Source organism: Pyrus communis, chromosome 15, assembly GCF_041283825.1.
Source record: "Pyrus communis isolate YQ-2024b chromosome 15, ASM4128382v1, whole genome shotgun sequence".
Lineage (NCBI taxonomy): Eukaryota > Viridiplantae > Streptophyta > Magnoliopsida > Rosales > Rosaceae > Pyrus > Pyrus communis.
In genome coordinates this window covers 8,881,530-8,895,806 of record NC_142579.1, presented here as the reverse complement: position 1 = coordinate 8,895,806, position 14,277 = coordinate 8,881,530, and the positions used below count along the sequence as shown (strand labels likewise).

The following is a 14,277-nucleotide window of genomic DNA, read 5'->3' as shown; positions in this document are numbered from 1 at the left end:
AACGCCGATGAAAAAGAGCCAAATCTGCAGATCAAGATGAACCATACCCATTCCGGTCGCCATAGTTCCGGTCCTCAACTTAAAACAAACACACATAGGCATGTGAATGCCTAGAACCAAGCAGCAACATAAAAAGGTCAGGTGGTGTAAACACCAATTCGAAGATATACCAGACCTTTTGTAGGGGTGACAACATATAGTTGTCTTTGATTGGATAGAAGCACGGATAAAGTAGCGAAGTAAGTGTTGAGATGAGATCCATCAAATATGGAGTGGATGGGTGTGAGGGGTTTGATGGTTGATTCGAAGTTTTGGAAGAGTTTGAGTGCAAAGCCCCAAATCAGACGTATGATACCTTGAAACATGGGGAAAAAACCCAGAGACAAATCTCCATCCGCACCACTCATAGATGGTGCGTTGCTCCACCGTTCCATGATGGGAATCGGGGCCATCACAGTTGCGTGGAAGGACAAAACGACTGAAGACACAGCTCCATCCACAACACTCGTGGAAAGTGGGTTGCTCTACCGTTCCCTAACAGGAATTAGGGCCATCGCAGGTGAAGAGAAGTAAGAGGATGAGAGAAACATGAATAAGGAAGAGGATACGAAAGGTTAAAAGGGTGTCTGCCACCAGCCCTAAGCAGAAGCTAGAAGCCTGCTGCTGGAGAGAGGGTAGAGTTTGGGGTTTCTTCTAGGGTTTGAGAACGAGATAGAGAATAAGTATTTCTTGTGCACAAACATTCACTTGAGGAATAAGTTCGGTTTTGGATAGATCAGAATCAATTGTATATTATTTTCGATTTAAGTCAATCGAAATATTGACAGACCCACTCAGGGGCAAGGGAGTGAATTTATATGAATGATTTGGGTGATGGCACTTTAAAGGTTAGAGTTGCTTGTCATATATTGCCTTCCAATTGTTTGATAAAATTCCTCAAATAGAAGCTTGGGTTGTTGGCTAGTAGTGTGACATCCCACATCGCCCAGGGGAGTGATCCTTAAATGTATATTCCCATCCCTACCTAGCACGAGGCCTTTTGGGAGCTCACTGGCTTCGGGTTCCGTAGGAACTCCGAAGTTAAGCGAAAAGGGGGCTAGAGCAATCCCATGATGGGTGATCCATTGGGAAGTTGCTCGTGAGTTCCCAAAAACAAAACCGTGAGGGAATGGTAAGCCCAAAGCGGACAATATCATGCTACAGTAGTGGAGTCGGGCTCGGGAAGTGGTGCCGCTCGGGCCGGGATGTGATATATGGTATCAGAGCCTAACCCTGGCCGCGTGTGTGCGGACGAGGACGTCGGGCCCCTAAGGGGGGTGGATTGTGACATCCCACATCGCCCAAGGGAGTGATCCTTAAATGTATATTCCCATCCCTACCTAGCACGAGGCCTTTTGGGAGCTCACTGGCTTCGGGTTTCGTAGGAACTCCGAAGTTAAGCGAGAAGGGGGCTAGAGCAATCCCATGATGGGTGACCCATTGGGAAGTTGCTCGTGAGTTCCCAAAAACAAAACCGTGAGGGAATGGTAAGCCCAAAGCGGACAATATCGTGCTACAGTAGTGGAGTCGGGCCCGGGAAGTAGTCCCGTCCGGCCCGGGATGTGACAAGTAGGGCAGGCTTGGATTTGCCAGCAACCCACGTGGATGTTATGCGCGCAACACCTATGCTGTTTGCCGCACCCTTCCACTCTTTTTATTTTTAGTATACTTGGACAAAACAATGTTGTTTTGGACCAGATTACTTTATAAAAAAAATTAAACAAATTATATAAGGCATCTTTTACCAAAGAACCATACCAGCATTGGCTTATAACAAAAAGAAAAAAAAAAAAAAACAGATCCGCATCAAACCCCAAGAATTAAGAAACCCAATTCCAGTTCAAATTGTCAAATCCCAATTCTACCAAGCTCAATCCCTAACAACCAAACTCCTACTACTCCACTCTGATGATCATTCTAACGACCACCTAAATTTCCTCCTTCAAATTCCAAAGCAAGTTTTTCATAACTTATTCAAATTAATTTCTATTTTTTTTTTAATGAGTTGGTTCAAAAAAATGTTTCTTTGTGAATAATTAAATTTGATGATTGATGTGGATCATAACGTATAGTTTTTATCTAGATGAATTGATATGTGTGTTTTAGTGTTTGTGTTGATAAAGTGATGAAAGTTTTTATTTGGACTATTGAATGAGTTAAGTTTTGTGTTGTGATTGGTTTGTATGACTTTATCAAATTTGAGTAATCCATAACAAAATTGGTAGACTTCGAATTATACAGTTATGTTACGATATTATAAAAAATAATGTACAAATACTACCATGGACAATCCGGGTAGTTCAAGTTCAAACGAAAGTGAGTTAGAAAAATTGTGGCTACTATTCTGGCGGATCTTGGAACTCGACCTTCGATGTCAGATTATGAGCCTAATATTAGAGATCAAGTCCGAAGAGCTTATCTACAAAAAGAGTATTGTCGGCCTGTACTAAAGCCTTTCCACAAAGACTTTTTTTTTTCGGAGTTCCCCATCTCTTTCATTCTGATTGGTACGATGAGTTTCATTGGCTAGAGTATAGTATCAACAAGGATGCCGTGTAACCATGTGAGTGCCAATAAATATGATTTATTGATTTCTTGTCAATCAATTAACTTGGTTAACAAGTTAGTTGGTGTTGAGGAAATTATGGAATCTTGTTTTAATTAAGATTTGGAGTCCTTATTTTGTGCAACTAATCAAGAGGCCTTATTTGGTTAGACAAAATATCAATATCAATTAGGACTCTAATGTTATCCTATGATTTGGCAAATCCCCACTAATAAGTTAAAGGCTGGATTAGTGGGAGTATTTTCACTATACATAGGCAGGCCTTGCTTTCACAAAATACATGTTCGATTCTGAGCAAACCCTATTATTGTTGGAGCACTTCTGCTTGCTGAAAGTAGAAGACTCCTTCAAAACCCTGGCAATCATGGCTTCTTCTTCCTCCAGTTTATCTCCCTTTTATGTCAGTTTGGTTTATCGTATTCGTGATCCAAATGTCTTGTTGTTCTTATGATTTCAGAAATATCTTAATACGGTACCAGAGCAACACAACAAGCTTAGGTCTGATTAATAGGTAATTTGTTAAATTGAAAATTTGTAGATAAATAATATTACAAAAGCATAATTTGTGTTTATCGTTTGGTTTGATATCTTTTCTAATCAATCATTTGAGACTTCATAAACATGCTTCCGCAATTTTGTATCAAAATTACATAATAATTAAGTTTTGAGCACTGGCGTCAGTGATCATGGTTTGGATTCTTGGTCATAACGACTTTTCTTGCCAAATTAAAATTTTGATTTCATTATGCTTTCAGGTTAAATTCCCTTATATATTTCTTTTTATTTTTGGATTGCGTTACTGGGTTTGATTCATCTATTTGGGAATGATTAATTCTACATTCTTAGTGTTATCAGTGTGTTTTCATGGTTTGGCTGGATTCGTGGCAATTGTTTCTTTTAACAATTTTAAAAGTTTGGACAGGATTATACTATCTTGGGAATTAAAGTTAGGATTTGAATATACTATCTTGGGAATTAAAGTTAGGAAACATAATAGGGGTTACGCTTTGTGTCAGTCACATTATATAGAAAAATTGCTTCTTAAGTTTAAGCATCTACAAATAAAAGAAGCAAATACCCCTTATGACCCTAGTGCAACTTTGCTTAATAATTCTGGTAGGTCCGTTGCACAGCTTGAGTATGCTAGTATAATTGGAAGTTTAATGTATGTCATGCATTGTACCAGGCCATATATCGCATTTGAAGTAAGCAAACTTTCTAGATACACTAGTCATCCAAGTACTGCTCATTGGAAAACAATAAATAGAATTTTTGGTTATCTTAAAATAACTATAAACCTGAGTTTAACTTACTATGAGTTTCCAGCAGTACTTGAAGGATATTCAGATGCAAGTTGGATAACAAGTGCTAATGATAATAAGTCTACATCAGGGTGGATTTTTGCAATCGCCGGAGGAGCAATATCTTGAGCTTCGAAGAAGCAAACATGTATAACACATTCAACTATGGAATCTGAATTTATAGCATTAGCGGCAGCAGGTAAAGAAGCGGAATGGATTAGAAATTTGTTATTGGAAATAGAGTTGTGGCCACAATCAATGCCATCCATTTCTTTATACTGTGATAGTAAGGCTACTTTGTCTAGAGCATACAATAAGGTATACAATGGAAAGTCTAGACATATTAACTTGAGACATGAATATGTCAAGCAATTAATAATTGATGGAGTTATTAATATTGTTTATGTTAAATCAAATAATAACTTGGCAGATCTGTTAACAAAAACACTTTCAAGAGCTTTGGTAGTTAGTACATCTAATGGAATGGGGTTAAAACCCTATACTGAAAATTAGCCACTGATAATGGTAACCCAACTTTCTCTAGAACATCACTAGTTTAAAAGTTTAATGGGTAATAACAAGTTATTGATAAGTGGTTGTAAAAGCACTAAAAATTAATATATAGCTCATTCCAGGATGATCAGTGCAAGTTTGCTACGTTTAGGCGGATGGGTTTTATCTCTTAATGAGGTTATTTGTAGTTATGTCTATAGTAGCAGGGACATGGGCAGGAACCTCACCTATATGAACATAAGAAATGGTGCTGCTTCTGCCAAAAGTTGGGTTTTCTCTTGTAAATGTTTATGAAACCAGGATGAAGCACAAGGTCAGAATAATGCTTAATTAGTTCAGAAATTTCTTTAAGGAAATAAGATATAATCATGTGTGTAGTGATTCCGGTTTTAACATAAGAATATGTGGTTTAAACTTAGGTCACCATCGCATTCGTTATAACTTTGAATTACTTACACTAATTAGAGGTTTAATTCGAAAGACACCTTTATTATATGCATGATTATATTGGTATGCTTGTGATTAATTTAAAAGAGAGAAGTATTGTAATACCATTTATTATATATTCTTAAAATAGGGAAGGATTGTTGAATATTTCAAGAATTATATATATATATATATATATATATATATATATATATTTATGATTTGGTGCTGCATTGTGCAGCGTGTGTGTGTATGATAAAGGGTGCTACAGTGCGCAGCAAATGTAATTAGTTGAATGGTTACAACTTTTAGTTAAAATACATGATGCTTACTGAAATTGTATGAGTAGAATTAAAAAAATATATATAAATAATCAAAATTTATTTTCTGAAAATATTAAATAGAAGACATGTCTTTTGGGTAAACACTATTAAGAAGAGTTGTGTATCTTCAACTAAAATGAAAGGGCTCGATGAATGGGTACTTTGCTGTCTATAAATACATGTTTGTGGCATAATGTTTCATACACAATTTCAGAAATTTATTTCTACATTCCTTACCCTCTTCTCTCTCCATCACATTCATACAATTTCTTTCTAGTTATTTCTAAGGGAGTATAATTTGGTTTTGCTAATCGAATATTTCATACTTTGTTGTATCCTGGAAGTGATTTGCCAAGAATCATTTAGCAAACTCATTCGAGTGGGGGCAAATAACACTTTAAGGAAACGATTCAAGTCATACCTCAAAGTCAATCTTCGGATTATTCTCCATAATTCTACATTTTCATTAATGCCTGGAAACCAAACGAGCTTAAGAAGCAAAGAATCGGAATATTTAAACTTAGGACCTTGGATACAAAAGTGTATATTCTTAATCACTTGAGCTACAGTTTCTTTGTTAAACTTTTGTAGTTTGGAACGTATAATCTAATAAAAGTTCCAAAAGAAAAGAAAGAAAATGAGGAGATAAGTTTGATTTGTACTAAATAATAGGGGTGTGATATTCACACATTCCGTGTTAACTTCTCACACACCTTCTTAATTTTCAACTGTTAGATCGAATGAATTAAAAAAAAAAAAAATCAAAGGACAAAAATAATAATGCTTAAAAGGTGGTCCAATGTTAGTTGTGTAAAAATCATATTGGGTGGGGAAAATATTTATATTTTCAATTTAAATAAGCCTGTGGAGCTTTGTTTTCTTTTAATTTTTTTATTGTCTCTTTATTTTTTGATACAGACATGAGACGTGTGGGGCTTATCAAAAGAGTCATTCTTCTTTGTTATTTAATTCACAGTCTAGTTGTATTATGTTTTATTACTAAAATATATAGGTTTAAATCTTGTTGACTAAAGGGGCCGAACCAAATAATTATAGTTAATGTATTGTGGTGATCATTTTTAGTGTAAATTCTATGGTTATAATTTTTATTTTTATTTTTTTTAAGTCATGCTGCTTTATAACAGTTGAATACAATATTGCAATAAGTGCGAATAGTGTCATAATTTCGGGGGAGACTAATAGCGAAACTTTTGTTGAATTCAAGGACATAAATTGATGGAATTTTTGTTCTAGGACATATTCTAAAGTCGGGTGCAAGCTCAGGGAAGAATTCTCATTTTCACCTTTTTAAATCTTTCTTTGCTTATAAAAACAGATGAATACTTGTATTATGTAGAAAGATTTACAATATATGAAGCTATGGATTGAAATGTAAATGTAAATATTGTTGATGTGCAAATGTATTTGTTGGTAAATTCAAGTTGTTAGGATTCAATGTGAGCCATTGGACCATAGTCCTTTTAGTCTCTTAGATTAGATTTCATTGAGTCATTACTCATGACAAGTGTAATTATCTCATAAAGTAGCTTAAGAGTGAATAGCTAGGATGATTTTGTATGATGTGATAGAGTGAGAGAGTGTGGTGCTCCTCCTCTAACGGTAACATATTCTTTGCATGCATATTGGATTATTAGTCTATGTGGTAATAGAATAGTTGGAAGATAGCACATGTGGTAAAAAAAAAGAAAAAGAATTTAAGCCATAGTGGTGAAGTTTGTTAGTATTTATGCCCAAAATTAAAACTTCCGTCAACTCTCCGTTAATTATTAACATGTGAGCTACACATATTAGGCTAAAATGGAATTCTATGTCAATTGTTAGCATGTGGGGCTTACATATGAGGATAACTTTATTTTTTTAGTCTCAAATGTGAGCTTCATGTACTAACAATTAACGGAGAGTTGACGAAATTTTCAATTTTGAGCCTAAATCCATATAGACTTCACCACAAGGGCTTAAATCCTCAATTTTTTATTTTTAATCACAGTAACTATCTTCCAATTATCCTATCACCACATGGAATATACTGTTTTTAATTTAAGTTGTTAGGATTTAATGTGAGCCATTAGATCATAGTCCATGTGGTCTCTTACATTAGATTTCATTGAGTCATAACTCATGACAAGTGTAATTATATCAAAAGATGACTTAAGATTGAACGGCTAGGATGATTTTGTATGATGTGATCGAGTGATAGAGTGATTTTACATGAAACCGGATGTATACCCCCATGCATCTGTATCGTCACGAGAGGACGGAGATAGATAGATGAGGATATATTTCGTGTCTCTCGCGCACGACTCTGCTACACACTCAAGAAGCACCACGGTGTCATGTTTTCGATCCTGCTGAAGACCGCACGGGTTAGGCGAACATGATCCCCGAGGCATAACCACAGAATAAACATCAAAACAATGGCCTGAGCATGCTACTACTTGTATGCCCTTGTCCAAACGGGTACACAATATATCAGGATTCCCAAACCAAACGAGCTGCATATCGTAGCCATGGCATATGCGTATGCTCTCCAAGGGTATTTGCTTTCTCTCATCGCATTGAACTCAGCAATGAAGGTAGAAACAGTACTCAGGCAACCCAGAAATCCAAATTGTATGCCTGTTACAACAATGTCGCAAGTCCTAGTATTCACCTGCACAAACAAATAGTTCTGCGCGTCAGATTTTCTATTAAAAAGGAAAAAACCGTGGGCATGGATCAAGACAATGTATGAAAAAGGTAATGCAGTTGGAAAAACATTGCAAAAGAAAATAGTACAGTTCAAGAATTCCCCAAGAAGCATTAAAAACCTCGACGAGAAAAAAAAAACCCAAAATAACAAATTTAGCCGTTTTTAATATGACAATTATATGTGAACTGTACGCTTGCTGGACACGAGACAATAACACACGAAAGGTAATGGTGAGGATGAAGTCATGGAGTGGATGTGGACAGAGATCATAAGAGCTTACTGCTTTCTTCACAGTAGACAGGGCTGCCATTACACAAGCTGCAGAAACATTGGCAATTAAAGTACCAAATGGAACCCATTTCAACAAACCCGTCTTTCCTAATCCACGTCCATTAAGCCGGGCTAAGAACCACCGGATCCACACACCAAAAGGTCCAACTATGCAACCCAACCATAGTTGCGCCTCGCTGCTGCTACTGTTAAATTCCTCTCTGAACTGTATTCCACCTATACTCCACAGAGAACTTAGCATCAGCAACAACACTGCTAAAGCTACCAAGTGACGCTTGTAGCTGTCAACCCTCCACCTCCTTCTAGAGCTGGTAATACCACAGACTGAGTTCCTCTCAAGAATCTGCCTAAAACCCTTTGCTGTCTCTACCCCAAAAATGATGGAGTAGGCCACAAGAAACAAACCTGACATCCGTCACATAAAAGAGGATCTCATATTAGTCCAGTGATTTGAGCTACATTGGGTTTGTGATTTACCCATGGATAAGTTTCGAATAGGCTCAAAGAAAGAAACCAGCTAGATTGAAATGAAATTTAAATATCCTGCTTGCCAAAGCGATCTACATGTCTACTGCAGCAATTCTTTAGAATATGACATCTTACCTATCAAAAAGCCGAGCACAGCAAAAACCCAATGTCCTTCAACACTGAGTTCAACCATTTTCTGGTTCCAACCACTGAAAGTTGTAAGGCTTCCCAAGTAACCAGTTGATAATCCGATGACCAAATAATCTGACACATAGGATATATCTCCTTTGAAAACAACACCAAACCACCCCATCAAGAAAGAGCCAACCTACAAAAATGCATTAGAAACAAAAATTTGAGTTGCAACATCATCCAGCATTTTTGGCATCACAACCCTTAAGAAATATGGCATAAAAAAAATTAAAAGATGATGGGAAAAAAGTATGGAAAGAAAGGTCTTAAGAAACTTGATAATACTTCGGTGATCATCGTACTGTGTGCATCACAAGTCCCTCCCAATACTCATAAGTAACAGCTTTACAGAAAACATGTTTATTAACACAACACTACCGAATAAAGGGCATAATCATTTGTGTGTGTGTGTTCGTGTGCATGAGAGAGAGAGAGAGAGAGAGAGACCATATTAGAAGGAAGATCAAGGTAGAGAATGGTTTCGTCGCCTGTTACACCTACAACTCCAGGGCCAAACAATTTTTGCAGAAGATATCTCGTTAAGACCTGCATACTGTAGCATGTCAAATAATCTATTTAACATCTAGGTATCCAGATTTGAAGAAAGATATAAGAAGATGTATTACAGTGACATATTCAATTTTTTCAAGACAAACAGAAATATGAACATGCCAGTGCATGATCAAACATTTTTGAGAACATAACTTATATAATTTTAGAGTACAATAGACCGGATACAATTTGTCAGCATACCAATTACACAGATTTTCCACCCAAAAAAAAAAAAAAAAAAAAAAAAAAAAGAGATGCAAGAAAAGGTTCGCAATACAATTTGCCAAACGAATGCAACAACAGCTATAAACCCAACACATATTAGGACTCAAACAAAATGTACATCGGTATATAGTAAGAAACAGAGTTAACTGTGTTACCCCAAGAATGCCAAAAACTGCTAAATGAGTCATGCATGAACCATATTCGAAGAATTTTGGCAACCTTATTGTATTTTCCTGCATATCAAAAGAAAATAATTTAAGATACTACCATGATTCAACAAAAAAAAAAAAGAAGAAAAAACTCTTAACATGTTATGATCAATGAAAAAGAAAACCAAATCTCCTGTCCATGTTCAAGGATCTCCAACAAAGATAATATACACTATGAAATGTATCAACCGAAAGCTCACTGGCGTTGGGTCCTCGGATATGATCGCATCAGTGGAAAGAGGAGATATGATTTCCTCTGGCAAGGGAGTGACAGGGGAAATTCCTTTGGATGCAACAGGGTCACGACCCCAGAATCCATAGGATTGCAGTTGAACATCCTCTGAAGGAAACAAGCAGACGCTGCCACTCTCACTGTGCCTGTTGCTGTGAAGAGCCCGATCGCCAATATCTCCTGCCTCTGACACACATTCGCTTTCATTGTCATCATCTATTTGAGAAGGCTGAACAGGTGATAAACTTAAGGACCGCCTCCTTAATGAAGAAGTGGCTCTGCTTGTTCGATCATTGGATACGCTTCGTCTGAGTTCAGTGTCATTAGTCCCACTGTACCCTTCCTCCATAACCACAGCACTTGATTTCTCTTGAAGCGACTTCACAAATAATAACAATAAAATCCGAATGTTGATTATTCAGAGGGCTAAAAATGAGAGGAACAAATGCAGTAGAGAAAATAATGCAATTACTGTGCTACAAGCGTTGAAATGCTATAGTTTGTACTTTGGAAGGAGCCCTAACCTGTCAAAATAATCAAAGGATATGTATACAAACAAACGGCGACAACTCCTTCAGCTTCAATAAGGATAAGCCAAGATCTCAAAAACCGAAAAAAAAAAATACATATGAAGTATAATGACAGAACTGCATACACCAGCTCTAGCAGCCATGACATGAGGAAAAAGAAAGAAAACCGATTCGTCAAGATTTCCACAAAATTCAACACTAATACAACCTATAGCTCTAAATAAATCCATTCAGATAATATTTATTACGTTACGTATTAAGATTATAGAATTATGAATGAAGTCACCAAGTAACGAGAGGAGGTACGCTTTATTTTTCTATTGTCATCAAGTAAGAAGATAGAATAACGCGATTAGACTTAGCTTTTCGTCAACAAAAGAGTACTGTTACACTGCGGAATTTTGTTTAACCACAGAATATAGAGAGAAAGGGGAGTTTAAGGTACCATTGATTCTTTGAACGCGGAAAGAGGTGCCCAGAATCTTTGAACGCAGAACGCAGAAAAACAAATTAAGCAGAACAAAAGATGATTGTGGTATTGAAAAGTGGAAGTCGGAAGGTTCTGAGAGAGACGGAGAGAGAGATGAATGGAGTTTTGGGAGGCAGGGCACGGCACGGCTGCTGTTCACACGTTTTGGTTTGGCGTTTGCTACGTGAATAACAGATCGACTTTTGGCCTTTATTTTACTATTTCTTCTTTTTTTCAACTAGCGGGTCCCTTTAAGAGTAATACTCGACTGACTAAATTTTTAAATCAAATTTTATAAATTTAACGAGTTGGATATTAATGATTTAATTATTATTTAAGTGTTGATTAACGTATTAATTTCATATTAATGAGACATTATTTGGTTTGCAAATTTGATATAAAAATTTGATCTCTCAAACATTATCCCTTCTTTAATGTAAAAATTAAAAAAGATGAACACCCACGAGAGGAAGGCATGTGATGTAATGTAACACTCACAAAAATTCCTCAATTTAAATAAGATGAAGGAACACTTGGAAGAATAAGATAAAATGCACGCAACTGAGGGATTTTTTAATAACCATTTCGTTACACTACTTCCAGTTTTTAAACAAATGAAAATTAAGAAGTGAAAACTATTGCTTCATAGTTTTTAATTTTTTTGTTCTAAAAGATATTAGGCGCTAGTCGGGCGGTGGGCTGGAGTCTAACAACAAGGCAAATTTAAGATAATTTATTATATCTCATATAAATAAGTGTCAAACATATGACATAAAAGTATTAGTTAAGTAATACATAATCCTTTTATTAATTAAAATACTAAGTGACACAACTTAATTGGACAACAATCGAAAAAAATAAGCAAAATATAACATGTAAAATACATATTCTTTGAGCAGACGATATTATCTACATTAAAAGGAGATGGGGTGGGCTTAACCTCATAATGAACTAACAATAATATTGGTCAAATACAGTAGTACTAAGTAGCAACATGTAAAATACATATTAACATAGCGATAATAACTAATATTTTAAACAGTTGAAAATGGATAAGCATATTTAACACCAGACTCGAGATTACACGACTACAATAACTCATGGGTACACACTAATAGTAAATTTAATATTATATTAATATTCAGTAAATAGATATTGAAAATGAAATAGTTCTTAAATAGGGGATAGGATTCTCTCCAGATCCTTTTTGTGGGAATTCGGAGAATCAATCAATCGTGTCTATTCATTACATCATGCGGTTAAAAATTATTAAAATTAAAAATTAAATATAAATAGTATTTAACGAAAATTGACCGCACGATGTACGATGAACAAACACGATTCATTGATCCCCGGATCCCCACAAAGAGAATCTGGAGAGGATCCTTGTCCCTGAAATAGTCCTTAAAATAACCCTTTTTGAATTGTTTTATATATTTATTCTCCTTTTTTGTTTTCTCTGTCTCTTTCACTTCTTGCTATTAGGTTGTAACTGTTTTGTTTAAGGGCTTAGCCTTTGAATCTGAGATTCCCTTTCGGATAATTTAGATAAAATTTAGAGACTTTAATGACAAACTCTCAATACTGTTCACTTTAACGAAAAACTATATTTTTACACTAAAATATCAATTCTGGTACTTTCACTTTACCTTTTATTTTGTCCTTATCATTAAAACTCAAAGTTTTCAAACTCTTTTCATTAGTTTTCTTTAAAATTTAGTATAAATTATCTTATTGTTTTTTTTTTTTTTTGGTCAAAAGTACTTTTTATTAAAAAAAAACTTTACAATCTGACAAAAGTCCAAGGCTAACATATTAACATCCAAAAAAAGGGCCACAACAGACCAACACATCCCAAAAGCTAAGATACAATTAGGCCCAAAACACAAAACAAGAACACCGAACCTAGAAACTTCTACCGTCTCCTTCACTGCCAGAGGTCATCCCAAGCCATCCAATTCCTCTTGCACAGTCAAGCAATACCTCACCAAATGCCACATCAAACTCCAATCTGCTACTTGTGCACAGCCATACAGTAAGGATAGCCAGCAACCAAACAAGAGAAGCCAACTGTCGAGATGAATTTCGTGGAGATCCACGAACGACACTGCCCAAAAAGGCAGATAACAAGAAAAAAGTGGTAGTGTTGGAAACACCCGAGCCAGTGAAGCCACTGGAACTCTACACATAATCTCAGTAGGTTGTATGGCTGAAGTTAAGTTTTTATTTGGACTATTGAATGTGTTAAGTGTTGATTAATGTATTGATTTCATATTAATGAGACATTATTTGGTTTGCAAATTTGATACAAAAATTTGATCTCTCAAACATTATCCCTTCTTTAATGTAAAAATTAAAAAAGATGAACACCCACGAGAGGAAGGCATGTGATGTAATGTAACACTCACAAAAATTCCTCAATTTAAATAAGATGAAGGAACACTTGGAAGTATACGGTAAAATGCACGCAACTGAGGGATCACGAGAGGAAGGCATGTGATGTAATGTAACACTCACAAAAATTCCTCAATTTAAATAAGATGAACACCCACGAGAGGAAGGCATGTGATGTAATGTAACACTCACAAAAATTCCTCAATTTAAATAAGATGAAGGAACACTTGGAAGAATATGGTAAAATGCACGCAACTGAGGGATTTTTTAATAACTATTTCGTTACACTACTTCCAGTTTTTAAACAAATGAAAATTAAGAAGTGAAAACTACTGCTTCATAGTTTTTAATTTTTTTTGTTCTAAAAGACATTAGGCGCTAGTCGGGCGGCAGACTGGGGTCTAACAACAAGGCAAATTTAAGATAATTTATTATATCTCATATAAATAAGTGTCAAACATATGACCTAAAAGTATTGGTTAAGTAATACATAATCCTTTTATTAATTAAAATACTAAGTGACACAACTTAATTGGACAACAATCGAAAAAAATAAGCAAAACATAACATGTAAAATACATATTCTTTGAGCAGACGATATTATCTACATTAAAAGGAGATGGGGTGGGCTTAACCTCATAATGAACTAACAATAATATTGGTCAAATACAGTAGTACTAAGTAGCAACATGTAAAATACATATTAACATAGCTAGCGATAATAACTAATACTTTAAACCGTTGAAAATGGATAAGCATATTTAACACCAGACTCGAGATTACACGGCTACAATAACTCGTGGGTACACATAACTAATAGTAAATTTAATATTATAT

The 14,277-nt window shown here is 35.5% G+C and overlaps 1 protein-coding gene across 5 annotated transcripts; it reads right to left on the bottom strand.

Annotated features, from left to right (window-relative positions):
• Positions 1-7,259: 7,259 nt before the first annotated feature.
• On the bottom strand, positions 7,260-11,249 carry LOC137748255 (uncharacterized). 5 transcript variants are annotated; one of them, XM_088684886.1, is made up of 8 exons: positions 11,023-11,249; positions 10,572-10,625; positions 10,016-10,426; positions 9,762-9,839; positions 9,277-9,375; positions 8,773-8,965; positions 8,159-8,574; positions 7,260-7,839 (listed from the first exon to the last, which is right to left on the bottom strand). In XM_088684886.1, the coding sequence occupies exons 3-8, from the start codon at positions 10,394-10,396 to the stop codon at positions 7,621-7,623; spliced, it is 1,386 nt and encodes a 461-aa protein (XP_088541012.1). In that variant the 5' UTR covers positions 10,397-10,426; positions 10,572-10,625; positions 11,023-11,249; the 3' UTR covers positions 7,260-7,620. The 5 variants fall into 5 exon arrangements, with proteins under 5 accessions (XP_088541012.1, XP_068344484.2, XP_088541011.1 ...); XM_068488383.2 differs by lacking the exon at positions 10,572-10,625; XM_088684885.1 differs by lacking the exon at positions 11,023-11,249 and having other exon boundaries at positions 10,572-10,985.
• Between the last annotated feature and the right edge of the window lie 3,028 nt (positions 11,250-14,277).

Excerpts from the sequence above, each read along its gene's own strand:
- LOC137748255 (XM_068488383.2), bottom strand. Across the intron at positions 9,840-10,015 it reads TATCCGAGGACCCAACGCCA|GAAAATACAATAAGGTTGCC; the intron begins GTGAGCTTTCGG and ends TTTGATATGCAG. Across the intron at positions 8,575-8,772 it reads TGTGCTCGGCTTTTTGATAG|GTTTGTTTCTTGTGGCCTAC; the intron begins GTAAGATGTCAT and ends GACGGATGTCAG.